This window comes from Miniopterus schreibersii (genome assembly GCF_964146895.1).
Source record: "Miniopterus schreibersii genome assembly, chromosome: 7".
Lineage (NCBI taxonomy): Eukaryota > Metazoa > Chordata > Mammalia > Chiroptera > Miniopteridae > Miniopterus > Miniopterus schreibersii.
In genome coordinates, this window is record NC_138108.1 from 12457137 (window position 1) to 12482934 (window position 25798).

A 25798-nucleotide genomic window follows, 5' to 3' on the forward strand; every position below is an offset into this window, starting at 1 on the left:
GGCCAGGATAATAGGTGATGGGAATCGGTGTGAATTCTCCTTCCGGCCTCAGGGATGTTTCTTAGCTCTCCTGCCAATTCCTCTTCTTTTATGCACCCAAGCAAAGTGCTGGATTGGGTCTGCTTTCATCCTGAAGGAGAGAGTCCTCTCAGATTGGCACCCAGTGCTTCTCGTTGCCTTCTACGTAAGTGTAAGTGGGGAGGCACAAGACACCCCACCCTTTGCTTTGTTTCTTTCCCCACTTCCCAGACCATGTGAGCATGGACTTGGGGGATTAGGGGTCAAGGGCATGGAGGAGATCCCTGGCCCAGGAGTAACACTGTGGCATCTCATGGTGTAGGCTGCCGAGTGGGGCCAGGGCCCAGGAATGGGCGTGCTTCTATAGGGCCAGCTGCTTTCCAGGCCATTGAGAAGGAGAGACAGCCCTTCAGACTCCCAGTAACTGGTATGAGGGGCCCATCCTCACAGGAACCACCCCCAGAAATCTGAGTGGATGCCAGGCTGTACTTTTCTCCTCTGGAAATAGCCAGCTGGGATCTCTTCCTTTTTGTGTAGCAAGGCACCCAGTTCTTTGGAGAGGCATGTGTGAGGGTCAGGCTCTTTCATCTGACAGTGTCGACCCCTCTGGGGGAGAGTCAGCCATGCCTGTAGCGGTCTCTTAGCAGCCTTTAAGTGGTTCTAGTGGTTCTCCATGCGCTGTTGGAGATTCAGACCTATCTCGCCCAAACCCCTTTCCCTTTCAGACCAGCCACATCCCTGTGTGCCCTGGGCTGTGGCAACACTCTGGCCTCTGTCACTTGGGTTCTGAAGCCCCAGGGAAAACTGGGGGCAGAGAGATGGCTCTGAAGAGTTAAGTGAATGGGCAGAGCATCCAGCCCTGGGGGTGTGTGTGGACGATGTGCCCTGTTGGACATCTCTGTGCTCTCCCTCACTTGGTGACATCATTTGGTTGGCCTGTGGTTTGTGTGTGTGTGTGTGTGTGTGTGTGTGTGTGTGTGTGCGCCCATCAGGATGTTCCTGTTTTGTGGTTGTCTGATCACTTGTTTTTGGCCGTGGGTTTCTGTATGAGTGTTTATTTTTAGAGGCTGCCACTTCTGGCCCGAGGGCTGATCCTTGGCCTTGGTAGGAGCCTGTGTTTTCTGAAATGTTTGTGGCTTTAAATTTAAGTATTTATTTTGGAGTATTGCTGCCTTTCATGTGTTCAATCTATAGTGTGTGTATGTATGTGTGTGAGGTATGAGAGCCAGTGTAGAATAATAAAAATTGTGTGCTCTTTGAAGTTCTGATTTAGTAATTCTGACTTTAAATTAATTTTTATTTTACTTTAGTTTTATTTTAATTGTCTTAAATTAGTTCTGATTTTAAACCCCAGCTTTACCAGGTACGATGTGTCTCACCTCTCAGAACCTCAGTTTTCCCATCTTTAAAACAGGTAGAACACTCCCTGACACACAGAATTAGAAACAATGTATGTGTTAAGTATGTAGCAGACTGTTTGGCGCACAACAGCTGTTGACTGCATGTTAGCTATTATTATTATTTGTGCTTGCATATATGTGTTTTCTGACCAGGAGCACCTATCTTGTGTACCCCAATAGGGCACCAGGGTGTTTGATGTGGGTGAATTCAGGATGTTTGATTTGGGTGATTACTAGTTGGCATGTGGGTCTCTGGACATCTTTGTGTCAGATTTTCTCTGTGTGTGTGTGTGTGAGTGTGAGTGTGAGAGACAGAGAGAGAGAATGAAAGAGATAGACAGAGAGAGAGAGAGAGTGTGTGTGTGTGTGTGTGTTTGTGTGTGTCTTGGGCTGGGACTTGGGCTGCTGATTGTACAGGGTGTGAAATCACTGAGTTCCTCTGGGCGGGGAAGTTCTTCTATCCTGAGTCAACCCTTTGGCCTTGAGCCACCCAGTGCTCACATTTTCCTTTCAGAGAAAGTATTGCTCATGGGCCCCCCAGAGCTGTCTGTAGACAAAATGACACAGGGGACACCTCTCCCTGGTGAAAATCTCTGATTTTTGTTCTCAATCCCTAAGCTGCTTCCCTGCCCCCCAGCCCTAGCCCCCAGCCCCTCTCTAGAACCTTCATGGGCCCAGCATTCAGAGCGAAAGTGTGTCCCCTTTGACACGGGGCCTGCTGGCTTTGGTCCAGAACTTCCAGGTCCTTGGGAAGCTAGCAGGATGCCAGAGGCAGGTTTTGGACTGGGCATCTTGACCCCCAGGACCCCCTGCCTAATCTTAGGCTTTGCTGTCTGGCCCTGAAGCAGGGTGTTGGGATGGGTTCTGCCTAAAAGCCTGGGGTAGGAGTCTTTTTGTCCTTTCCCCTTTCTGTCACCTTAGCTCTATCTCAGGGTGCTGAGAGGAGGTTTTGGGATCCAGGGAATGGAAGCCCTTAGCGCTTTCCTTGGGAGAATAGAAGGTGTCCCTGCTTCCCACTGATGTGTTCTTTCTCTTGCAGAGGTTGTGGGACACACACAGGGGCCGCTGGATGGGAGCCTGTATGCCAAGGTGAAGAAGAAGGACTCTTTGAATGGCAGCACTGGGGCTGTCAACGCCACACGTCCTGCCCTGTCGGCCACTCCCAACCACGTGGAACACACCCTGTCCGTGAGCAGTGACTCGGGCAACTCTACAGCCTCCACCAAGACAGACAAGACTGATGAGCCTGCCCCCGGCTCCTCCAGTGCCCCTGTTGCCCTGAGTCCCGAGGAGAAGCGCGAGCTAGACCGTCTGCTCAGTGGCATCGGCTTAGAGCGAGAGAAGCCAAGCACCATGTACCACACCCAGCATCTCCGGTCCCGCCTGGCAGGGGGCCCTGCTGTCCCCTCCTCCGCCCGCCACGTTGTCCCAGCCCAGGTTCACGTCAACGGCGGGGCCTTGGCATCTGAGCGGGAGACAGACATTCTGGACGATGAGCTGCCCAATCAGGATGGGCACAGCGTGGGCAGCATGGGAACCCTGTCCTCCCTGGATGGGATCACCAACACCAGTGAGGGGGGCTACCCAGAGGCCCTGTCCCCATTGACCAATGGCCTGGACAAGCCCTACCCTGTGGAACCTATGGTCAATGGTGGGGGCTACCCCTACGAGTCTGCCAGCCGAGCAGTGCCTGCGCATGCTGGCCACTCGGCCCCCATGCGGCCCTCCTACTCCACACAGGAGGGTTTAGCTGGCTACCAGCGGGAGGGCCCCCACCCAGCCTGGCAGCAGCAAGTGACCACCTCCCACTATGGCCACGACCCCAGCAGCATGTTCCGCTCTCAGTCCTTCCCGGAAACTGAGCCCCAGCTGCCCCCCGCTCCAGCCCGGGGTGGAAGCAGTCGGGAGGCTGTGCAGAGGGGCCTCAATTCCTGGCAGCAGCAGCAGCAGCAGCCTCGCCCGCCTCCTCGCCAGCAGGAAAGAGCCCTCTTGGAGAGTGTTGGGCCCTGCAGGCCCGGCCCCCAGCCATTGGCAGAGACCCCCATGCCTGGCCTCCCTGAGTTCCCCAGGGCAGCCTCCCAGCAGGAGATTGAGCAGTCCATTGAAGCCCTTAACATGCTGATGCTGGATCTGGAGCCGGCTGCAGCTGCTGCCCCCCTGCACAAGTCCCAAAGTGTCCCTGGGGCCTGGCCAGGGGCCTCCCCACTCTCCTCCCAGCCTCTTTCTGGCTCCTCCTACCAGTCCGGTCCACTGACCCAGTCCAGATCTGGCTACATCCCCCGTGGGCATTCCTTGGGAACCCCTGAGCCGGCCCCACGAGCTGCCCTGGAGTCTGTCCCTCCTGGCAGGTCTTACTCACCTTATGATTATCAGCTGTGTCCAGCTGGGCCCAACCAGAGTTACCGTTCAAAGAGCCCAGCTTCCTCCTCTTCCTTGCCCACTTTCCTTCCATCCAACCACAGCCCTCCAGGGCCTCAGCAGCCCCCGGCCTCTCTCCCTGGCCTCACCACTCAGCCTCAGCTTCCACCAAAGGAGGTGACTTCAGATCCATCCCGAACTCCAGAGGAGGAGCCCTTGAACCTGGAGGGGCTGGTGGCCCACCGGGTAGCAGGTAAGAACCTCAGGGACCATCAGTGCTGGGCATCCCCTCCTTATTCCCTCCACATCTTCCCTCTTTGGTCTTGGTTGGTCTTGCTGGGGGGAGGTGCAGGCAGAGCCATCACAGCTCAGCAGACACTGCTTTGGCCTGGAGAAGAGGCTGGCAGGAGCCCACATACTAGCCATCCCTTCCTGCATTCATTATCTGTTAGGCTCCAAGGCAGGCACTGAGATAGAAAGATCAATGTCTTTCAGTTCCAGTCCTCAAGAAGCTTACAGTCTAGTAAGGGGACAGGTAATTCTAACAGAGTGCAATGTGTGCTACAACGGAGGTGGGACCAAAGCCCTAGAGCTTGGGGAAAGCAAAGCTTACCCTTAGGACAATCAGGGAGAGCTTCCTGGAGGTGGTGACTTTGGGCTTGGAGTACATATCTTCTAAGTAGAGAGGAAATGGTCTCTGCAACTGCCTGTAGTGCTCTTTGTACTCAGACTTCAGTTTCTTAGGGAAGGCATAGAGTAAGCTAGAGGGAGGTCTCTATAGACTCAAATTCCCTCTTGGGCCTTCTCAGAGGCATAACAAAGCCTGAGAGGTTATACTGAAGCTCTGGGCTCAGAGTCTTCAATCCTGGTGGGTCCTTCCAGGATATTTCTCTGTTTTGGGGGAGGCCAAGGTCCCTCTTCTGTCCAATTGTCTATTAGTCCTCACTTTAGGACCAGCTTTGTATGGGAAACAGGTGCTGAGAAACAAAGCTCCATTTCCTGTCAGAACATGAATGGGCTTATCTTTTTATAGAGAGGAGAGATAGTGGATCAGTCCGAAGAGCTTATTGGGGAGGCAAAGGCAAGAAATGGAAGACTGTCCAGGGCCATATTGGGAGGGACAGGAAGGGTTCCCTTTGTTTCCATTGACCTAAGCCTATGACCATTACATGGGGGCAGCCAAACTGGGAGGGAGATCCTATGGGTTGATTTTGTTGTGGAGGTAAGGCCCAGGCAGGGGTGAAGCAGAGACTGGGGCTGGGGACGGGGCTTGTGCCCAGTTCCTCAGCTGACAGGGTGGTGAAAGCTCAGGGAGGAGAAGGGGAGTCTGGGCAGCTGACTTTACCCTGAGTCCCTTTTTCCTAAATTTAGGGGAAGCTGAGTCACCATGCCAGCTGCAAGGAGGGAGGGAGACACCCTCACTGGGGATGGATGGTGGGTTTAGGGAAGTAGGCTAGCTGGCTGTTGGGCTGGGCCCAGGACCTGGGTGTGGGGACATGCACACCCTACTCCTATACTTCAGAGCAGAGCACAGTGCCCAGCTCTACTATCTGTAACTTGAAATTGGCCATAATGAAAATATTTACACCATTGAAACTGGCAATCAGGCCTTCACATCCCCTGGAGAGCTAGTTTAGCAGCACATTATTGCTTTTACAGGATAAGTAGTTCTGTAACCCTAGGAGTGAAAGAAAGGCTCCATGGGGGTGGTCCAGTTGGGGCTAATGTCTTCTGCTTTCTCCCATGTCTGGGCCCCTGGGATAAGGACTCCCAGCTTCTTTGTCAGCAGAGACACTTTTCCTCCTGGTTTTGTTGACGGGAGGGGAATGGAGCCCCCTCAGTATTTTACAGAGTTGGGGTAGTGGCCTGAGGAATAGTGACACTCTAGCCTAATGTGGGGCAGGATCCAGGGGGCTATTCTCTGGGGGAGCAGGATGAATTTCCTCCCCTACCAAAACCTTTCAATATAGCTCTCCTGGAGCTTGCTTAAGAGGAAGACATACCTGAATGGTTCAGGAAGGATGCTCATCTTATAATGCATCTCTTGCCAGCCTTTTCTCTCCTACTAGCTTATGAAGTCTTGACTATCAACCTCTATATCCCATAGCTGCTTAATCTTTGGCTGCCAAGAAGTCACAGGAAAGGGGCGACATTATTGGCACATCTCTGCTCCCATCTCCACCAACTGTGAGTGACTCAGGAGAAAGGATGAGATGAATAGAGGGGCAGTTATATTTTGTTCCTAGGGCTGTAAAGGGGCCTCGTTGGGCCATGCCCTGTTGTGAACAGTATTTCTTGTGTCAGCAGATCCTGCTTGCACAGCTTCTTTAGTAGCCCTTCAGGATGTCTGCCATGCATGTGTAGATAAAGGCACATAGGATCAATGTGCAGCATAGTCTAGGAGCCAGGGAGGATAAACTTCCAGTACCACCTCTTCCTGCTCATTCTACTACTGCAAGAAGCTGGAAGATAAGCTTTAATATGAGTAACCTAGAAGCTCAGATCTGAGGGAGAATGTCTTCATGGCCATCAAGTTGATCTGGTTTCTCCTGGCTTTTCTCCCTCAGGTCTTCATTTTCCTACTTGGCTGTCCTCCATGCTCAGTATTATGTCCCTGGTTCATTCCACTTAGATCCAACAACTCCTTGTGCTTTATTTCAGTGTAGATCTCAGAGAATATAGAAGTAGTTTTCTTAATTTAATAAAGGGTGGGTACCAGAAACCTGTAGCACACATTACACTTTTTTGTGAAGCATTGAAAACATTACTATTATAACCAGGGACAAAGTAAGAATGCCAATTATCAGCACTATCATTTAACATCGTATTGGATGTCCTAGCCAGTGCAATAAGACAAGAAAAAGAAATAAGAGTCAGAGTTGGAGAGTCCAATCAAGTTATCTCATGATCCCGATTCTGTGACTGGACTGATCTCAAATGTCCCTAGAGGTAAAGATTTCAATGCATGTTGGAAGCAAGATGTGGATCTTATCTTTAAGGAGCCTAAAGTTTAGTAAGAGGAAAAAAGAACTGGAATTTTAAAATGAAGTCATTAATAATAATGGAAGTATGGAGAAAGTTCTGTGGGAGTGAGGGAAAAGATCACTATCCGCTAGAGAGACTAGGGAGGCTCTGTGTTGAGTGTGGGTTTTAAACAGAGCCTTGGACAATGGGTAAGATTTTGAAAGTGAATGAGGTAATTGGAAAGAGAGGGTTCATAGCGAAGACAGGAAAGCATAGGAAATGTTTGAAGAATAAAGTAGATTGAGAACATATAGGCTGTGTGAGAGAAAGTCAAGAAAGGTAGCCTGGGCCCTGCTCTGGTTGATCTTAAATACCAGACTAAGGAACTTGAATCTTACCTAGTAGCAATGTAAGAAGCTGTATTTTAGTCAGGAGAATATGCCATGATCAGAGCTGTAGTTTAGGAAGGTGTACTTGATGGGTCTGGGCAGGAAGGATGCAAAATGGGAAAGATTGATTTGGGAGATATAGGAGTTTATTAGATAGTTTAGGTATGGGGACTGGATCAGGGTGCTGACCATGGTAATGAAAAAGAAGAGATAAGGATGCTGTGCAAGTAGTGAGTGTTTACAAATCGATTGGATGTAGTGGGTGAGGGAGAAGGAGACATCAAAGATGATTCTGAGGTTCCATGAATAGAAATAAAATGATGGTTCTGTTAACAAGCCAGGAGTTATGATGAAGACCTCAGGGTTAGATATGCTGAGTTTGAGGTGATGGTGGAGCATGCAAGTAGAGATGTATGGAAGGCAGTTGAATATCCATAATCGGAGTTTGAAAGAGTGGAAAGAGCTATAGATTTTGGAGTCATCCTCACAAAAGTGAAGTTTAAATCTTTTGGGCATAGATAACTCTGTCACTGAGCATGAAGAGAAAAGAATATAGGGTGAAATGGCCATGAGGGGAATGGAGGCCATATAGTGGACTGAGAATGCATGTTCACCCTGGTGAGAGGAGATTCGGACTGTAGGCCATCACAGAAGTCTGGATAGTAAAGGGTTTCCAGGAGGAGAAGTGGGGGGCGGGGTGTCAGCAATGTCACTGTGGAGAGGTCATGAGAAGCAGGATTGAGAAAAATGCATTGGGCTTGCCAATTAGGTGGCCCCAGTGATTTTCAAAGGCATATTTTCAGTAGAGTGGTGCTGATAGAAACCAGACTGAGGGATTGAGGAGTGAGTGGAGAGGGAGTGCAGACAGCATGTCAGCTACTCTTTTGAGTGGTTTTGTGATAAAAGGAGAGAAGGCAGTAGCTAAAGAGGACAGCAAGATATTGAGAACTTTCCTTTTGTACATGTAGGAACCAACCATGAGAATGTTTTTAGAGAAGAGAGGTTGAATATGGAGGGCAGAAGGAGAAGAAAAAGTTATAAGAGAGATAATAAAATTGATAGAATAAGGTCTTTAAGAGAGTAAAAGGGGATAGGCTTAGGAGCCTAGATAGTTAAGTTAGACTCAATCAGGAGGTAAGATGCCTCTTCATGAAACAAGACAGATACAGATATAGGAAAAGTCAAGGTTTTTGACCCTAGCAACTAAAGTATGGACTTGCTCTTTATTGAGATAGGTATGGATGTAGGAAGAGCCAGCTTAGAGGGGATATCAGAAGTGTGATTTTTGCCATGTTAGATTTGAGATACCCATGAAACATCCAAGATGGTGGGACATATGGGTCAGGAGTCTCAGGGGGAGAGACCAGAGCTTAGAAATGTGAGAGCAGTCAATGTGCGGATGTGATGTAGAGCATTCTGCTGCATACCATCACCTAGAGGGCAAGCATAGGTGGAGCAGAGGTCCCAGGAGTGTGTCTGGAGCCTCACACATTCAGCTGTTACAGACACAGGAGGAACCAGCAGAGAAATGGATGTGAAGCAGTTTGTGAAGTATGGAGGAAAGCTAAATGGGCATCATTCCCTGGAGGGCGTCTTTCCCTGGAAGCCAGGACAGGGTGATAATGGTCACTGGGAGGCCCTGTGTATGAAGGTGGCTTGGGAGTCAGCTAGAGTGAATGAAAGGATGGCATAGCAGGTCCTCATAGTGCAACCAGGCAGGCTCACTTTAAGGACTTCTCAGTGGTGCACAGCAGCTTTGCGCAGTAGAAAATTGTAAGTGGCTCCCACCAAAGAGGATTTCTATGGTAGGTGTGACAGAAGAACAAAGGGCAGAGGGAAGCTTGGATGCTGGGAGTATGACCCTTGGGCTCAGACTGGCAGGGTCACAGCTGAATCCAGGAAGAGGTAGGTGACCATGAGAGCAGAGAGAGCCCAGGATGGGGCCATGCTGACTGTGAGGGGCAGGTGACGTGTGGGGCAATGGGACTGAAATCTCCTGGTCCCAGGCTGGGGTTAGAAATTAGAGGGACGTGGTGTCCTGCTGGACAGCAGGAGATCTATCTGCCCTTTGGAGAAGCAAGATCCTAGGTCCACCCTCTCTTCTTATCTGACACCCTCCCTACCTCCCTCCAGTGTGTGTCCAGAACACCAACTAATTTTATTTTCTCTTTGTTTTTGTTTTGTTTCGTCTTGTTTAATGCCTCGTCCCCTGCGTTCTTCGTGTTTCCCATGTCCATCTGTCCCCTGTGCCATGGGTGTGGTGCCTTCCTCGCCTGGTGTCGTCCCTTCTCTTCCTGCTTGCCTCCCTCCCTGCCGGCTCCCCTGGGGTGGGGTGGGCAGCGTACAACGCCAGGTTGCAGGGCATTGGGCTAAGTGTCAGCTACCGGCACCCTCTCCACCGGCTCCGATCTTCTTCCCTCTCTGGTTGGTGCTTTCCTCCCCTCCCCCCTTTATAACTCCGCTCTCAGTTTCTCTCTTCAGCTCCTCCTTCATGTACTATTTCTTCCAAACTTCTATCCACTTTCTTCCTCCTCATTTTTTCATATCCTCCCCACTTTTCTTCTCCTTCTTCTGTTCTTTTCATCTCTTTCGTGTTTCCTTTTGCCCCTCTCTCCTTTTCTCACTGCCCCCTTCTCTCTCCTTGCCCACTCCTCCCTTCTTCCTCCTCCCTCCTCCTGCATGAGCGAGTGCTCCCACTTCTGCATGGACACAGGCCTGATGCTTCCAGCCTTGGCCTTACCTGCTAGGGACAGGGTCTGGGGTAGCTAGACTCTCAGGTTCCCCATGGACACGCAGGCTTTTGCAATGAGGGTGCTCAGCGATGGTGGGCCAGGGCCTCAGCAGGAGCCAGGCTGTGCTTCCCATGGGCCACTGGGCACAAGACAGAGTGGCTCCTGCTACTCTGTCCACTCAAGTATAGCACTCCCTGGGGACAGAGCACCCCCTGTGACCTCATTCCGAGTCTCTGATTTCAGGATCTATAACCTAGAGTCAGAAGCTCTGGGTGTGGTCCTGGGTCTGACTGTGACCACCTCTGTGACCATGGGCAAGTGTCTTCATTACTCAGAGCTCAATTCCCCAATGTGAAATAGAGAGATCACAATCCTGCCCTTTATATTTTACATGGTGGATTGATGTGCCCCAACATGGGGGACCCTCCATCAAGGGTCACTTTGCTCTGTTTGAGGGTTATGGAGTTCACTACGTCTACCTGAGTCTCCTGGACAAATGGGTTCATAGGCTTTTAGACCTGAGGACCAAGTCACCTCATCCTTTCCCTGCTTCTCGGAGCCAGGAGGCCTGGTCCAAGGAGAAGATGATGCTCAGACTTTCCCCATGGGGTGACCTTGATCAGTTCCAAAAAAAGGCTTATTAGGGTGGTGGTGGGCACAGTTGACTCCCAATACCAATATCTGGCATTTTCTGGACCCTCCTTCTCCTAGTCCATGGATAATGGGGAGATGGCTCTAGCAGAATGCCCCTGTCTGCCTCCTCTCCTCTCCCTCTACCTTTTTCTCGGCCCAGTGGTGGGGAGTGCAGGGTTCAGCTGGGCCTGGGATTTGCGGCCATTCTGGGGTGGTAGGCCTGTCCTGAGGGGAGCTGGCATGGCTTGCCCTGGGGCTGCTAGTGTGATCGCCGTGTGGCTTTCTGGTGCCCTGGCCCAGCAGGTGGCCTCCCGGATCCCCTCACTTCTGGAGCCCCCGGCATGCAGTTGGACACCTGCCCTGTCATCTGGAGCTGAGGAATCCAGTCTTCTGGAAATTGGAAGGCTGGAAGAAAGAGCTGGGTCTGTGGGGTGGACGCCACCAGGCCGGGCTTGTAGGGAAGCCCTGTGATAAAGCCTGGCACTGGAGCATTTGTCCATGGGACCCGGGGTGGTTGGGGTTGGGCCCTGCCAGAGTGTATTGATGGTGTAAGGGCTATAGTCTCCAGAATCAGTGTGTGTGAATGTGTGTGTGTGTGTGAGGTGAAGTGGATTTAGTGCCTCAGTTCCAGCCCGCTTTAGGGAAGAGTGAGCCTTGGAGCCAGCTGCTCCCTCAAGCCCAGCACCATCCTGGGAAGCAGAGTGAGGACCCCTGGGAAATGGGACTGTTTGGGTGCCCTGCTTTTCAGGTCTGGAGACTTGCGTGGAGGCCCTGGGCTGAAGTGACCCCTATCCTGCAGGCAGTTGGGAAGGCCCACAGTGTGAGCAGCTCTCAGAGGACAACGGAGGGCTCCTGAGTGTGGCAATTGTTAAAGAACACTGCATGGCCATAAGCACATCCCACTTGGGGCTGCTCAGCAGCGTTGCTGGGAAGCCCTTCCAGAGTCTTCCACTGCCTCCTTCCCCCTTTCTCCATGAGCTTCCCCTGGCTATGCTAACGAAGGGGTTCTGAGGGTTGCTCTGGGTGAAGCCTGTGTATGTGCACATGTGTGTGCATGTGTGTATGTGTGTAATGCTTGTGTGCGTGTAGGGAGTGGAGCACATAGGGAGGGTGGCCCTGTGAGAGAGAATGAGACCTGGAGACTGAGAAAGGCCTGGGGTTGAGGGTGGTGGAGGGGAGAAAGGCGGCGGGGGGAGGGGAGCAGGCTTATTTTTATTATCGGTCACTTTCCAGGACGTGAGGGAGGGCTGTTCTCTTTCTGACACTGGCTGTCAGCCTGTGTCCAGATGCCCAGCTTGGCCGAGGAACAATGGGGCTCTCTTCTCTCCCCTCCACCCTGCTTCATCTCCCCTCCCGTAGGGAAAGACAAGAGAGAGGGAACATGGCTCTCCAGGCACTGAGGGGCAGATCTGGGCCTGCCAAAGGGGACAACAGTGAGACACTGTGTTCAAAGAATGTGAGAGGCCCTGGCTGGCCACTGGTGCTGTGGGGCGCTCTGGGGGGAAGGGGCTGTCCCGTGGGAGTGGAATGTGGGGTCTTCCCCCTTCTGCAGAGGGAGGCTCCCCTGCAATGCTTGAGCTCTTTGGAGGTCATTCTGGCTGTTCCCCTGCTCTGGACAGACCGCACTCCCATGTGCCAGTCTGGTGGCAGTGGAGAGAGGAATTGAAGAGGTGAGATGGCTCTCAGATTTCCAACTGCCTTCTGCTAGGGTCTCTCATCCTCCACAGTTGGGAAGCCCCTCTGGCAGTCCAGCCTCCCCTCCAGGCATTGCAACCATCTGAACTTGGAGAGCGTTCTGGGCACACCAGGGAGAATGTTCTTTGTCCCTCTGGGAGACTGAGGGCCTCAAACAGACCCACTTTCAAGGGCAGACATCAGATCTGACACAGGGAAACTGGCTACCCCTCACCAAGGCACAGGGATCTATCTGCCAGGAAGAGGCTTCGGGCCTGGGCAGCCGGAACTAAAACCAGCCCTAATGCATTTCTGCTAACCTTGGGGCTGAACTCAGTTCCAAACCCCAAGAGCCTTTCCCAAATGGGCCTCCTTTGTCACAATTATTATTAGAAAATCAATGGCTATGTCTGTTACTCTCTAATGTTTTTGCCAGGAATGAAACTAGCAGTAATTCTGCCTCGAGCTGTCCAGGAGGGCTGAGGGGAAGGGGGCTCAGTGGGGGAGGGAGAAGTGTGGCCTGAGGGCAGGGGCACCAGCAGGGATGGTGGGAGGTGCAGGGTCTGTTCTGAGGGCTGGGGGCCCAGGATTGCAGTGGGGTCCCTGTGCGCTGCTCAAGACTTTCAGAGATGCACTCCATCTTTCATCTGGCCCTTGGTTAGGACGATGTGACCCTCAATTTTCTATTCTTAAAGTCAGGGTACTTCAAAGTGAAGAGCTTATTTGCTTTAAGTAAAACAATTTGTGAGTCCAGATTACAGTCCCCATTTGGGCTCTTTTGTCTGTTTAGATGGCAGGCAGGCTGCCTCTTAGTAATAAATAGCTCCACGTGGAGACTCAGAACACCACAGGTACCTTCTGCATTTGTAAAGGTGTGTGCCAGTCCAGCGGTTCTCCAGCCGGGGACTCTAGTTATGGTCGAGTATGAATGTCTCAGAATGTGTCTGTGTGTGTGTGTGTGTGTGTGTGTGCGCGCGCGCCTGTCCCTAGACTTGGCATTCAGCAGCCGGCTATTCATAACAAGTAAGAAGGCTTCCTAGCATGTGTTTCTCATGGCAGCCTTAGTGGCTTTGCCAGATGGGAGCTGGGAGGCTGCCCATGGTGTACAGACCCCCACTCTAGGTGGTAGATGATTTAGTCTGAATGAGGGTGATATCTGCTTGGCTTCACTGGCACATTCCTAGGGGCCAGCAGTGTATGTGGGTGTGTGTGTGCATGTGTGTGTGTGTGCGTGTGCATCTGTGCCATGGGACAGCATTCCCAGGTGTGCTGGCATGAGGCTCTTGTGGCCAGGGTCTCAGTCCCACGTAAACTTTGGTAAATCCCAGCACCTCCCCTCACCTGATCTGCTTTTAGGTGGTGGTGAAGGCTGGACTGAGAACCTCTTGGCACAATATGATCAGGACTAGGAGCCTGTTCTCAGACTGGGTGTTGGCCTCTGGGACCCCAGGTGTAAGTTTTCTAGGATTCTCGTGCCAGCTCGGTGAGGCAGTGGGTTCCGTGCCTCAGCCCAGCTGTGGGAAGAGAGAGTAGGAAGGCAAGAGGGTGGGGTTAACAACATCCCCAGGCCTGTGGGATGGAAGGAAGTACAGAAAAGCAGATGGAGTGCATGACTCCAGCTCTTTGCCTGCTGTTCTGCTGGGAGGGCCAGAGTGGGAACCTGGACCAGCTTTGGGGCAAGAAAAGGGCTGGGTAGCTAAGGGCTGGCATAAGGGAAGTTGGTACGAGGTTTCAGAAGTGCACTGGATGAAGTTGGGGAACCCCAGAGAAGGTCAGCAATATTCCAGGGGCCAGTTGGGGCTGGAGACTTTATAATAAGCCTTAGTCATTTCTTTGTTCCTTCTTGGGAGCACCATTCGCAAGATGATGCATTATTCGCTCTTTCCAAAAGTTCTTCCCCACAGGCCTGATGTTGCTTGTTGGTTGATCAGTCGCCTTGGAGACTGTCTCTCCTCCCTCCACCTTCCCTCATTTGCCTGGAAGCTCTGGCCCTCTGCCTCCAGGCCTTGGAAGAAGCTGACATCTGTTTCTTGTATCAGTCCTTTGTGCTCTGGGCCCCAACCCTGAGCGAAGTAGATTCCTGGTGAAGGCCAGCCCAACCTAAGCAGGTCCCCCACCCTGCAGAGAAGCCCAGGGTGTGGTCAGAGGGAGGCAAGGGGGAGGTGCAGAGGGGAGACAAGCCCAGCTCCAGCATGGCCCCTGAGCTTGCACTGTCTTCTCTGGGGGAATTAGGCCCAATCGATCCTTTCTCGTACAATATGCTCACGGCCCTCTCTGCCCTGCCATTCCTCCCAGGGGTGCAGGCTCGGGAGAAGCAGCCTGCAGAGCCCCCAGCTCCTCTCCGGAAGCGGGCGGCCAGCGATGGACAGTATGAGAACCAGTCTCCAGAACCCTCATCTCCCCGGAGTCCTGGGGTTCGCTCCCCTGTTCAGTGCGTGTCCCCAGAGCTGGCTCTCACCATCGCGCTCAATCCTGGAGGGCGGCCCAAAGAGGTGAGTCCTCAGGTCACATTCTGGGGCCACAGAGGGTAGCAGAGCCTATCTGAATGCCCCAGGAACATGATGGTCAACTGAGTGACACTGACTTGTCAGTAAACCAGATAATTTTTTTTCTCCCCGCATCCTTACCTAGGGCTCTGGCATGTGGAATCTGGAGCTCATTTCCTTCCCTAAATAGCTTTTATGTCCTCACATCTTCCATTAACACTGAGATTGAGTTCCCTTCTTGCTTCCTAAAGAGCACTTTGAGCATCCTGGGTATGGCACAGGGGACCACAGTCTGTAAACTTCAAACCAGGTCATAGTCTGACAGTATTTTTGAGCCCTTTCTAGATAAAGGATCTTCTCTGGAGATATAATTTCAATGCCAAAATGTTTGCATTTCTGAGACGTTTCAGTGGTTTGGGGCAGTAGGTATTAAACTTCAGTGTGCGTAACAATCACCAGGAGTTTGTCAAAATGTAGATTCCCAAATCCATCTCCGGACATTCCTGCATGTTAGCTCTGGGATGGTGCCCAGGAATCTGCATTCTAGGCCTGCACTCTGGAAGCTTCTGATGTGAGTAGTCCATGTCTGACAAAGTCCAGGCTGAGTCATTCTGGACATGAATGGCTTTTGGACATCTTTTCTCTCCTGTCTTCTGCCAGGACCTGAGTCCCCTGCCCCCAGACCCTTCTCTTTGGCCCTGTTCTGAAGTATTTCCAAGGCAGGAGCTCCTGAATTCCACCTGGGCCTTACAACTGGCCTTGCAAAATAGCCACTTTCCGTTCCCTTGGCTACAAGGAGTTGTTGGGGCCATGAATGGGCAGCGTCTGCCTTTGACCTCTGTGTTCACTTGGCAGGGGTGGAAAGTCAGGCTGGTGAGGGGCACTGTGGGCTTGTTAACTGGGAAATGCCTCCTTCTCAAGATCATGACCACCAGTGTACCCCTTTTTCCTCCCTTGTTTTTCCCCTGCAGCCCCATCTGCACAGCTACAAGGAGGCCTTCGAGGAGCTGGAGGGAACCTCTCCTACCAGTCCACCACCCAGTGGGGGTAAGACCTCCCCATTAAACCTGTCTTTCCTGGGTCCCCTCAGGCACCTCTCAACCCCCCGCCTGTGTAAGCACCCCAGGTCTGTGGTAGGGGGTCCTGGCAAAGTTGGGCAGAGCCACAGTCTGTCCCTAATGGTCCTATGGCCCATTTCACTTCACCTTCCACCCCCCATTTCTCTTCTTTCCTGTTGTCCACACTCCCACATCTAAGGAGGCAGCAGGGAAGTCTTAGGATCCCACTGACTAATGATGGGGCCCCTGGGCTCCCATGGTGGAGAGCTTTCCTAGATGTTGAGAGTCTTTGCATCCTGGGTACAAAACATCTCCTATCTTAAAGTGACTCTTTGTGACTTGCTTGCGTGTCTCTGAGACAGTGCTGGACCTTCTGGCTTCTAATGCCCATTTCTGTGTGCACTCAGCCTCCTCACTCAATTTCTGTCAAGGAAAGAAAGGCCTGGCATGCTCAGACTGACTGGCCTTTAGGCAGGAGCATTAGTCTGTACCCCTGATGCCCTCACTGGAGAGGCAAATCCCCAAAGGGCAGAGGTACTTCTACTCAAAGAGAAGACCCAGATGAGCACAGGAGTGGGACAGTGTTTCTCTTTATGGTAGACGAGACATGCAGAGGAGCTTGGAGAAACCCTTTGTGGGAAAGCAGTGAAGGAAGGACACCAGGCTTCGAAGGACTTGGGGTCCCTATGAAAGGCCTGGGTCAGCAGAGGAGAGAGAGGCTGGTGTTCTTCTGGGATCCGGTTGGCTGGGCCAGGCCCCAGCTATTTGTACATTTGCCCTGGTGAGAGGGGAGGAGTGTGAGGAGGAGAGCTGGAGCTGGCCGTGTGTTCTCCCAGTGGCTGGCTGATCTGCGGAAGAAGGAAGGTGGCACCAGAACTGGGCCCTTGCTACAGCAGAACTCTTGTCGGCTATCATCTTGGGCATGCAAGAGGCTGACTTTGTGACTGGAGGCCAGGGTTCTCCCTAGAGCAGTGCTGTCCAATGGAAATATAACATGAGCCACATTTGTTATTTAAACATTTTAAAAGCCACATTAAAAACATAAAAGAAAACTGGAGAAATTAAATTTAATGATCTTTTTATTTAACCCCAGATATTCAAAATATTATCATTTCAATAGGTAAATCAATATAAAAACAGTAATGAGATATTTTTTAACCTTTTAAAAAATGTAAGAAGAAACCTGGAAACTAACTTTAATAATAGGTTTTATTTAACCCCAGAGGTCTAAAATATTATTTCAACATGGAGTGATATATTGAGATATTTTGTGCTCTGGCTGCATACCAAATCTTTGAAATCTGTGTGTGCTACGACTCTCGGTTCAGACTGGCCACAGCGCAGGTTCTCCACAGCCCCGTGGGGCTCATGGCTACCCTATTGGACAGTGCAAGCCCCGGGGCAGTATGCTCAAGAGAGCTCTGTGGCCTTTTATGACTCCATGGAATCTCTCTCCCTGGTCTTACCCTTCACCTTCACACCTACTCTGATTCCCTGTTGGTCCAAACAGCCAAGATCTTGGCCATCACCCTGTTTGGGATGGAAGCCATGTGGGCCAAGCCTGGGTTGGGTTTTGCCACTTGTTTCCATTTCCATTTTTTCTTTCTCCCCTTGGTGAGCCCTGGGTGCCCTAAAAGGGGTGGGGAGTGGGGGGGGGGATGTTGGAGGTTTCTCCTATGCTCAGGGCTGGGAGGGAGGACAGAGATGGAGAAATGTGAGGAATTCTCCCTGAAGCAAAAATCTTGCTTGGCTTTAGGGCTACCCACTCGTCTGCCTCAGAGAAGGGCCAGGTCCTGGGGACCGGGGGCATGAACAAGTAGGGAGCTGGAGATGCATGAGGGGAGCGAAGAGAAACCTCCCACACTTGGGGGCTGGAGAGCTTTCATGGTCATTCCATGGACAGTGGTCACTGAGGCTGGGCTCACTCTTTCATAATTAATTACATTGAAATTCATTTGAGTGACAAACATTAATATGTACTTATAAGTGTCTATTGCAAGACACCTCTGTATGTGTGTGTAAGGGGGAAGGGAGGGACAGATATACACATAGGCCTAGACTACCCAATGCCTGGTTGTGTTTATACACAGTTATCCCCTCTGTTGTATTTGTTTGTTGGGCATCTGAGGACAGAGTGAGGTAGAGTGCAGGAATGGGCTACCCACTGGACCTTTGTGATGTCACACTATTTTCACAGACACCTACATACACATCTGCATACACAAATAAGTTATACAAGTTACTTGCATTGAGAGATTGCATTTTTTTGTTAGTTCCTGTAGGTCTTACTGTCTTTGGGGGAAGGGAGATTGGGCCAGGGAGAGTCCCAGAGTTGCTGTGTGGAGGTGCTATACAACTGAGGGCCACAGCTAGTCTGCTGAGGCTGTGGGTACAGGGCAAGCAACCTTGGGCTCTGGCGGATCTGTGTGGCTGTGTGTCCTCAGATACCATGGCCTCTGCAGACTTCTGATGACTGCAATAGGAGACACAGAGCTCTTTTTTTTTTTTACTTCTCCTTGGAGGTGTGCTAGGATACATGGCAGCCGTCATTGAGAAATCTTGTGACTGAGTGCAACAATCTCTCTGTACATCAGCTCAGAGTCTGGCCTCTTCCCTGGCTGCTGGGACAAAGCCGGACAGCCCTTTCTGACCTTGTGTGTTATGTGACGCTTCTAACCTGGACAGGTGGTTTGGGAGGGACCTGGATTTAGTGCAGAGAGCTGGTGGAGATTGGGCTTCTCCCTCTTCTAGAACACAGAGAGCCCATTGCTGAGAAACTCTCTGCCTGAGGTGTGCAAAGGGTGTGCTTGGCTGGGAGTCAGACTTTTGGCTGTGGGCTGGCCTGGGCTCTCACAGCTCTGCTGACCCCTTCTCCTCCATCTGTTCGTTACAGGATGTGCCCTCTGGATGCTCCACTTCCTTTTGTTCTCCTCTAAGTCCACCTAAGCACCTGGCTTAGAAAGACTATGTGTGTGTGTGTGTGGGGGGGGGGGCGGGAGCAGAGGAGGAAGGAAGAGGGAATAATATATGAGAAAATCAGGGATAGTCAAAGAAACCTGCATGTTTGTTGTAAACCATGGCATGTAAAGGGCCTAGGGAAAGGAAAGATTTTCTGCAGGTGGGAGGGCAGGGCCAGAACAAGGACACCACATCCTGACTCACTTTGCCCTTTAAACTGCGGAGAAACACAGACAGGAAAGGGCAGTGGAGCCTTAGCATCGCTCCTGGGCTGGGGCGGGTTCCTCGGCTCCCTCTCCTGTGGGCCCACCCCTCCCCAACAAGCCCTCACCTACCGGTACCTCCCTCTTGCCCCATCTCCTCTCCCCTGCACCTTCCCTGGCCCAGACTCATTTCCCATGTCTCCTCTCTTCTCTCCGGCACAGTGCGCTCTCCACCAGGTCTGGCCAAGACACCCCTGTCAGCTCTGGGCCTGAAACCCCACAACCCAGCAGATATCCTGTTGCACCCTAAGGGCGGTGAGTGGCTCTGGCTGGAAGGGAGGCGGTGGGGGAGGCCAGAGGGAGGAGTGGGGGTTCAGAGGACCCCTGTGGTCCTGGGCAGGACCCAGAGGTGGTGGGTTCTCCAGATCTTCCTGGAAACAAGTTGGCAGCCTGGGTTCATGCCCACGCTGAGGTCTGGGGTGGAGGAAGATAGATCCCTTTGCAACCTTCCTGCCCATTGAATTGTGAGGTCAATGCCATGTCCAGTGTCCTCTGACTTGGGGATTTGGAGGCCTGGCCTCAGTTTCCCTGGTGTTGGTCAGTTCTCTGCCAGAAGCCAGGCTCCTGTGTGCCCCAGTGTTCACACACTTGTTCACACACTCATGCAGGTATACACACACGCACACAGATGCAGACATGCCCACAGACTCATGCTCCAGTCTCACACCCCCACTTCCTCGTCACATCTCCCAGCTCCCCTTCTTCTATGGGGGATGGAGAAAGTGGGGGGCGTTGGGCCCTTAGAGGCCATTTCAAGCAGGCTGAGTCCAGAAACTTTCTCCCTAGACTCTGGTTTTGGGGCTAAGCTGGGGCTCTGGGGGCCAACTTAGCTTTTTTTCCTTAGTCACCAGAAGACTGATCCTGCCAGGTAGGAATGCACTGGCATGTGTGTGTGACCCATGCAGACACACGGCCTGGGCACAGCCTCCCACTCAGGAGATGTCTGCATGGCCAGGGACACTGAGTCACCGGGAGAAGAAGGGGCGGGGGCTGCCTCTCACTAGGCCAGCACACTCCTGCTTAAGACACAGCCCGAGAGAGCCTGGGCAGGGGCTGTGACAGGGAAGGCTTGGACTTGGAGCCGTAGGGTCAGGGCCTGCTGCTCCTGAGAGCCAGGCCCTCTTTGAATTGTGTGTCCTGCGTGCCCCGCCGAGCCTCCCTGGAACCCAGGATCTCGTCAGGGTGGACCTCACCCCTCACCTTGGGGCACTTCAATGAGCGTCACCTCCACCCTGGCCTCACTCCTGTTTTCCCACTTCCCTATTCTCAGCAAAGTCTCTCTCAAGAAAGGATCTCTGTTAACTGATCTCTCTCTCCTTCTTGCTCTCCCTCTCCTCTCCATCACCTGCCTCTCTTTCCTCCCACCTCTCCTCATCTTCCCCAGAGGAGGATGAGGGGAAGGAGGTACCAGAGCCGTCGGAAGGTAAGTGCTGGCTTGCCGTGTGCCGCTTCCTGCTGTCCGGGCCTGGGAATGGCTTTTCTCACAGAGCTGGGCCTGGCTGGCTGGGGGGCAGCTCTGTGCTGACCAGGTCTCAAGTGACCAGGTGCATAGCCTCCTGGTCTCTACCCCTTGGTGATGAGCTGTTGCCCTAGAAACTGCCTGAGTCCTGACTGAGGAACTCGTAGTGCAGGTTCAGGAGCAGCCAGTGCCCAGGTGCCAGTGTGGTGCCACCTTGCTAACAAAACGCCCCTCCTGCCACTGCCACCGCCAGTGGCATTTCTGCCAGCCTGCCTGGGGTGCAGCAAACCCCTTCAAAGGGTGAGGGGACTCACACACGGGGTGGGGGCTCATCATTTCATATCCTGGGTGTACTTGCATGCAGAGCTCAGAGCAGGGTTCTCTACCTTCTCACTACTGACTTTTAGGGCTGGACAATTCTTAGTTGTGGGGCTGCCCTGCACATTGTGGGATGTTTAGAGGCACTCCTGGCCTCTGCCTGCTCTGTGCCAGCAGTACCCACCTACTCATGACAATTCAAATACCTCCAACATTGCAAATGTCCCCTAGGGGGACAGCCACTCCTGTCGGAACCACTGTCTTAGAGCCATGAGTTGACCTCTTGAAGCTCGTGCCCGGTTTCTTGTCAACACAAATGGTAGGAGTTCTTTTTTCTGGGATTTTGATGCCTTTGGGGCTTTCAGAAGAGCTATGGACCTGCCCCTGTGCATCTGGACACCATGCGCAGAATTTTGTCCGTTTCAAGGAGTTAGCGTGTCTGTGTCAGCTTAACCCCTAATTTAGATGAACTCCACATTGTACACGGGGAAGTAGAAAGGGGATGCAGTCTGGCTGAAAGCCTTTAACTTATTAGGAGCAGAGTTCAAGTGATGACTCAGCAGCAGGTGAAACGCTGGGGGTGCTAGCCTGGGTGGCCTGGGTATGGTTTTGTGGCACCTGGTGTGGTTTGGGCCATCTCCACCAGGGGGGCTTGAATGAAGTGGGTGTCGAAGCACCTTCCAGCTCTCACGTGTTAGATGTACTGACTTCCCACTGGGACCCTAGACCCATGCGGCCTGGTTTCTTTAAAGACTGCATCTGGTTTTCTTAAGCCTGTTTCCACTTTCCTTTGCACTCACTGCCTTGATAGTCTACCCCCAAAGCAGGCATGGGCTGTACTGCTCTGAATCTGCTATCCCCTGGGCAGGATGGCTGGAGCTTCCAGAAAGCTTTGCCCACTTCCAGCCAGAGTTTGGGCAGCCATGCCAGGGTACCTGGGGGTTTTGGAACAAGGGACCCCCAGCAACTGATCCCAGAACAGAGTGAGCTGCAGCTTGTTCCTGGCTGCTGGTTCCCAACTGGGCAGGGAAGCAGGGTTAGGAGTCTAGAATAAGCTAGGGCCCGGAGCCAGGGTTCATGTGTTTCAGATGCTCACCCACGCTGTCCTCGTGGTTGCTGACTTCAACAGACTGGTGGGACCTCAAGCCCTCTCCACTGGGAAGGTCTGAGGTAGATTATCCCACAGGCTGACAGGCCCTGGCTCTTTTCCACTTTGGGGTAACACTTCAGAGGAGTGAGTATCTGCAGAACTGAGCTGAGATCTGACCATTGTCCACACGCATGACTTCCAGTCTACAAGGCCTGGAGCCCTCCCACCCACTTCCATCTGTCCTTAAGCCACGGAGTTAGGAGAGGAAGGCTCTTAGGGATCAGCGGTGCCACACCCATCATATTCACAGCTGTGGAGCTGAGGTTGTTTTCGTGGGGTGAGGGTGGTGGCATCTGCCCAAGGTCATAGTTAAAAGGCAGTGGGGCTAAGAGTGGAATTATCTCCTGTATCTTAGTCAGGTGCCCATTTCAAGCCCTCCTTCTGCGTCCAGGCATGGTGCCCTGGGATTCCAGCGTGGGGGGAAGAATTGCTGTCGTGGCCAGGGGAGTGGGGTGGGTTAGGGGCAGGGAGCTAGGCTGTGGGCAGCCAGTTTCATTTTTCCTGACTCATGTGCTGCCTCCCCGTCAGGCTAAAGCACATTCTTTGCCGACCCTCTGAAGCTCTGCTTGCTTTCCCTGCCCACTTTGGTGGGGAAAAAAAAATGCCTGTGAGAAAAAAATGGTCAGAGGCAGAATTACTCAGCCAGGGGAAAAGTAGACTAGGGAACTCTGCTCTGGTTAAGGCACCATGCTAAATGCTTTATATTAATTTATTCTACCATTTATTGATTCAGTCAGTCAATAAGTATTTTGTGTGCCTACTGTGTAACAGGCACTGTGCCAGGCTCTGGAGATATATGACAAACAGTTCCATGGTTCCTAATCTCATGGAGCACATGCATGAACAGTAACCAGAATTAAATGATGATGCAGAATTATGTATCGAGATAAGTGCTCTGAAGGGAAGGGATACAGTTTTATGAGATTTTGCAGCAAAGAAGTAACGTTAACTTGGTGGAATTGGGATGGGAGGAGCATTTTATGTAGAAGAGAAGGGCATGTGCAAAGGCCCTGGGGTGGGAGTCAACAGCATGTTTTTTCTAGGAGCTACAATGTCAGTGAGGCCAAGAGCAAGCGGGAGCTGGGGTCTGGAATGAGGGGGCTCAGGAGGTGTGCAGTACAAAGGGGTTCAACAGTCAGGGACAGAACCATGTGGTGTCATTGTCACATCTTATTTGGTAAACACAGAAGTACTGAGAAGTAGGTGCTAGGAACCCCATTTTACAGATGAGATGATGCTTAGGGATGTTAAATGACTTATCTAGGCCCACACAGTCAGTCAGGCAGCTGAGATCCCACACTGGATCAGCATGTGGAGGCTGACCTATTCCATGCGATTGCCCTGGGCACAATCTCTGAACATAAACGGTGATGTTACTGGGCATGGGGACAAGGTACTCTTTTTCCGTGAAGGAAGGAGAGGAAGAAAACCTGCAGCAGTAAAGACCTGAGGCCAACATCAAGAATATCTACCAAGTGACACAGGGAGGAACGGGAAAGGAGACATTCAGGTTAGGTTCTGTTCATCCAGAGGATTGGATGGCACCAATTTGGCATAAAGGAAGACACATGGGACTAGAAATGGTGCCTCCTCAGATTCTTCCTGCTCTGAGATCCTTGGTGATGGGTGTCCTGCGGCATCTGGGATTTTAGGGCAGTGCTGTGCAAGGCAGATTCATTGAGCACCTACTATGTGCCAGGTGCTGTCCTAGGCACTGAGGGTATAAAGAAAAGGGAGATAGCCTGGTGAGGACAGAGATGCCAAGAGACATTTCAGCATCACGTGGAATGCTGAGCGGGATAGGGACGGGATGTAATGGGAGCTCAGAGGAGGGGCATGTGGCCCAATCTATAAGGTCTGAAATTCTGACTTTTGAGCTCCTGGATTGGGACTTGGGGATCTCTTTACTTCCTCTCTCTCCCCACCCACACGTCTTCATTTACTTGGAGTGGGCAGGTGGGGCCTGTCTCTCTAGGCAAAGAGCCTCTTCTGGGAGGCAGAAAATGCACTTTAGGGTGTGGGTGAAGAGGTGACAGTGTCCCCAGCCTGGTGGGGCCAAGTCACTCTTGGGCCTCCAGCTGCTTTTAGCCGCCAGCAGCCACTTGGAATGGGTTTGAGCTCCTGGAATGTTCGACATGAAGCACCCTCCCTGGCCCCACCTCTCCCCTGCTGCCCAACCCTGTTGCCCCTGGGTGCAGCTGCTCCAGGATTGGAGGAGAGGAGGGAAACAGCAGGAGAGAGGGTGGAGGGAGGCAGGCGCTGGCTTGGCCGTGGCATAGGCAGGCGGGCAACAGTGGGGCCGCATGTAAACAGCTAATTGGAATCACCCAGAAAGAATTAGAAGGAACTTGATCCTGGCTGGGCAGGTGCGTATTCTCATTCCCATTTTACAGATGAGGAAGCTGAGTCCCAGAAAGGTTCAGCAGCCTGTCCCAGGTCCCCTGTCCAGCAAGTGAAAGAAGGGGAGCCTACAAGTTCTACATTGTACTGAGGCAGGGTGGGTAGGGGAATAGACAGGAAAAGGAGGCATTTTCAATATGGAAATCTGAGCCTGAAAACTTGGGAAAACTGAGTTTTTGGCCCAAAAGGTTGGTTTTGAACAATTCTGGAGATGGACTCAGAAAATCAAATAACTTCCTGAAGTCCCTCATGCTCTAGGTTCGTGAGGAGTGGAGATTGAGCAAAGGGGTTTTGCTTATGTCTACCTGGATCCGGAGGGCATCGCTGGTGGGAGAAGAGCTCAGACTCCAGAGGTCATTCGTGTGGGTTTTGCTTGAGTTTTGCGGTCAGCAAGACTTCCAGGGAATGAGAAAAATGAGCATGTGCCTCTTAGGTCTTAGTTATGACGCACCTCTGTCTGGGTGGGGCTGGAAGGTAAAGCTCATGCGTCTGCTACTTTGTAGGACAGACACATATCGAGGTGCCAGGCACTTCACAAGGGTGCCAGGCACTTCACAAGGAGTGGATGGACCCCCTGGCTGTCTCTGGGTGGGAGAGAAGGGGTGCTGACTGCAGTGGGGACCCTGGTGAAGCTGAGAGCCCGAAGGGTTCAGGAGGAATTTTCAGAGAATGACCCCAGGCAGTGAGGGCTGGGCTGGGAGGGTAGGCTCTGGCCTTGGGTTTCCATTACCACTTCTGTGGGTGTGAGACCCCCTTCTACCATGCTGGGTTACCCCAGAGCACAGAGCCAGCTCCCTAAGGCTAAAGACACTGAAACTATCAGCTCCCTGACTTTCAACTGGCCATATGTGCAGAGGGCCAGAGAGCAGGCTCTGGGCCAGACCACCTGGTTCCCCAGACCACCTGGTTCACACTTGCTACTGCATGACCCGATCAAGATACTTACATTCTCCAAAGCCTATTTTCTTCATATCATTGTTTGCTATTTTTATCATCATTAATAGCCCTGTGGAGTTGGCTCTTCTCCAGGTGATGGGCTAGAGTTCTGGGTAGCAGCCAGCTCTGGGTGTCCCCGTGAGGCTGTGGTCCCTCTCTAGGCCACCCTGAGCCAGCACTGAGAATCGGGAGGCCATGGTGCTAGTATCCACGACCCCTGATTGGCTGTGTGTTCTGGGACAAATCGCTCCACCTCTCTGGGCTGAGGAGATGGGTTAAATCAGAGGTCAGCAAACTTGGTCAGATCTCATCCATCACTTATTTTTGTAAAGACAGTTTTATTGCAGTACAGACACGCTCATTCATTTATGTGCTGCTACCTGTGGCTGCTTTCACATTGCAGCAGCAGAACTGAGTAGCTGTGACAGAGACTGTCTGGCCCACCAAGCCTAACGTGTTTACTATCAGGTCCTTTACAAGAAGGCGTGCCTGGCCCAGGTCAGAGGACCTCTGTAGCATTTCCTGGTTCCAGTAGGGCCTTGGGCACAGAAGCACAGAATAATGCCTTTGGAATGGATGTGGCCTATGGCTTCTGTGAGGTG

General features: G+C 52.1%; 1 protein-coding gene across 8 annotated transcripts in view; it reads left to right on the forward strand.

The window, feature by feature from the left end:
* The window catches only part of TNS1 (tensin 1), a 215060-nt gene that overhangs the window by 168077 nt on the left and 21185 nt on the right, over positions 1–25798 (forward strand). For 5 of the 8 annotated variants that reach the window (XM_081143015.1, XM_081143017.1, XM_081143019.1 and 2 more), the window contains 6 exons: positions 2458–4029; positions 9470–9553; positions 14464–14660; positions 15626–15701; positions 19096–19188; positions 20318–20356. In XM_081143015.1, coding sequence (XP_080999141.1) covers positions 2458–4029; positions 9470–9553; positions 14464–14660; positions 15626–15701; positions 19096–19188; positions 20318–20356 — 2061 coding nt within the window. The remainder of the gene's footprint in view (positions 1–2457; positions 4030–9469; positions 9554–14463; positions 14661–15625; positions 15702–19095; positions 19189–20317; positions 20357–25798) is intronic. The other 3 variants (XM_081143016.1, XM_081143018.1, XM_081143022.1) reach the window with 1 other exon arrangement.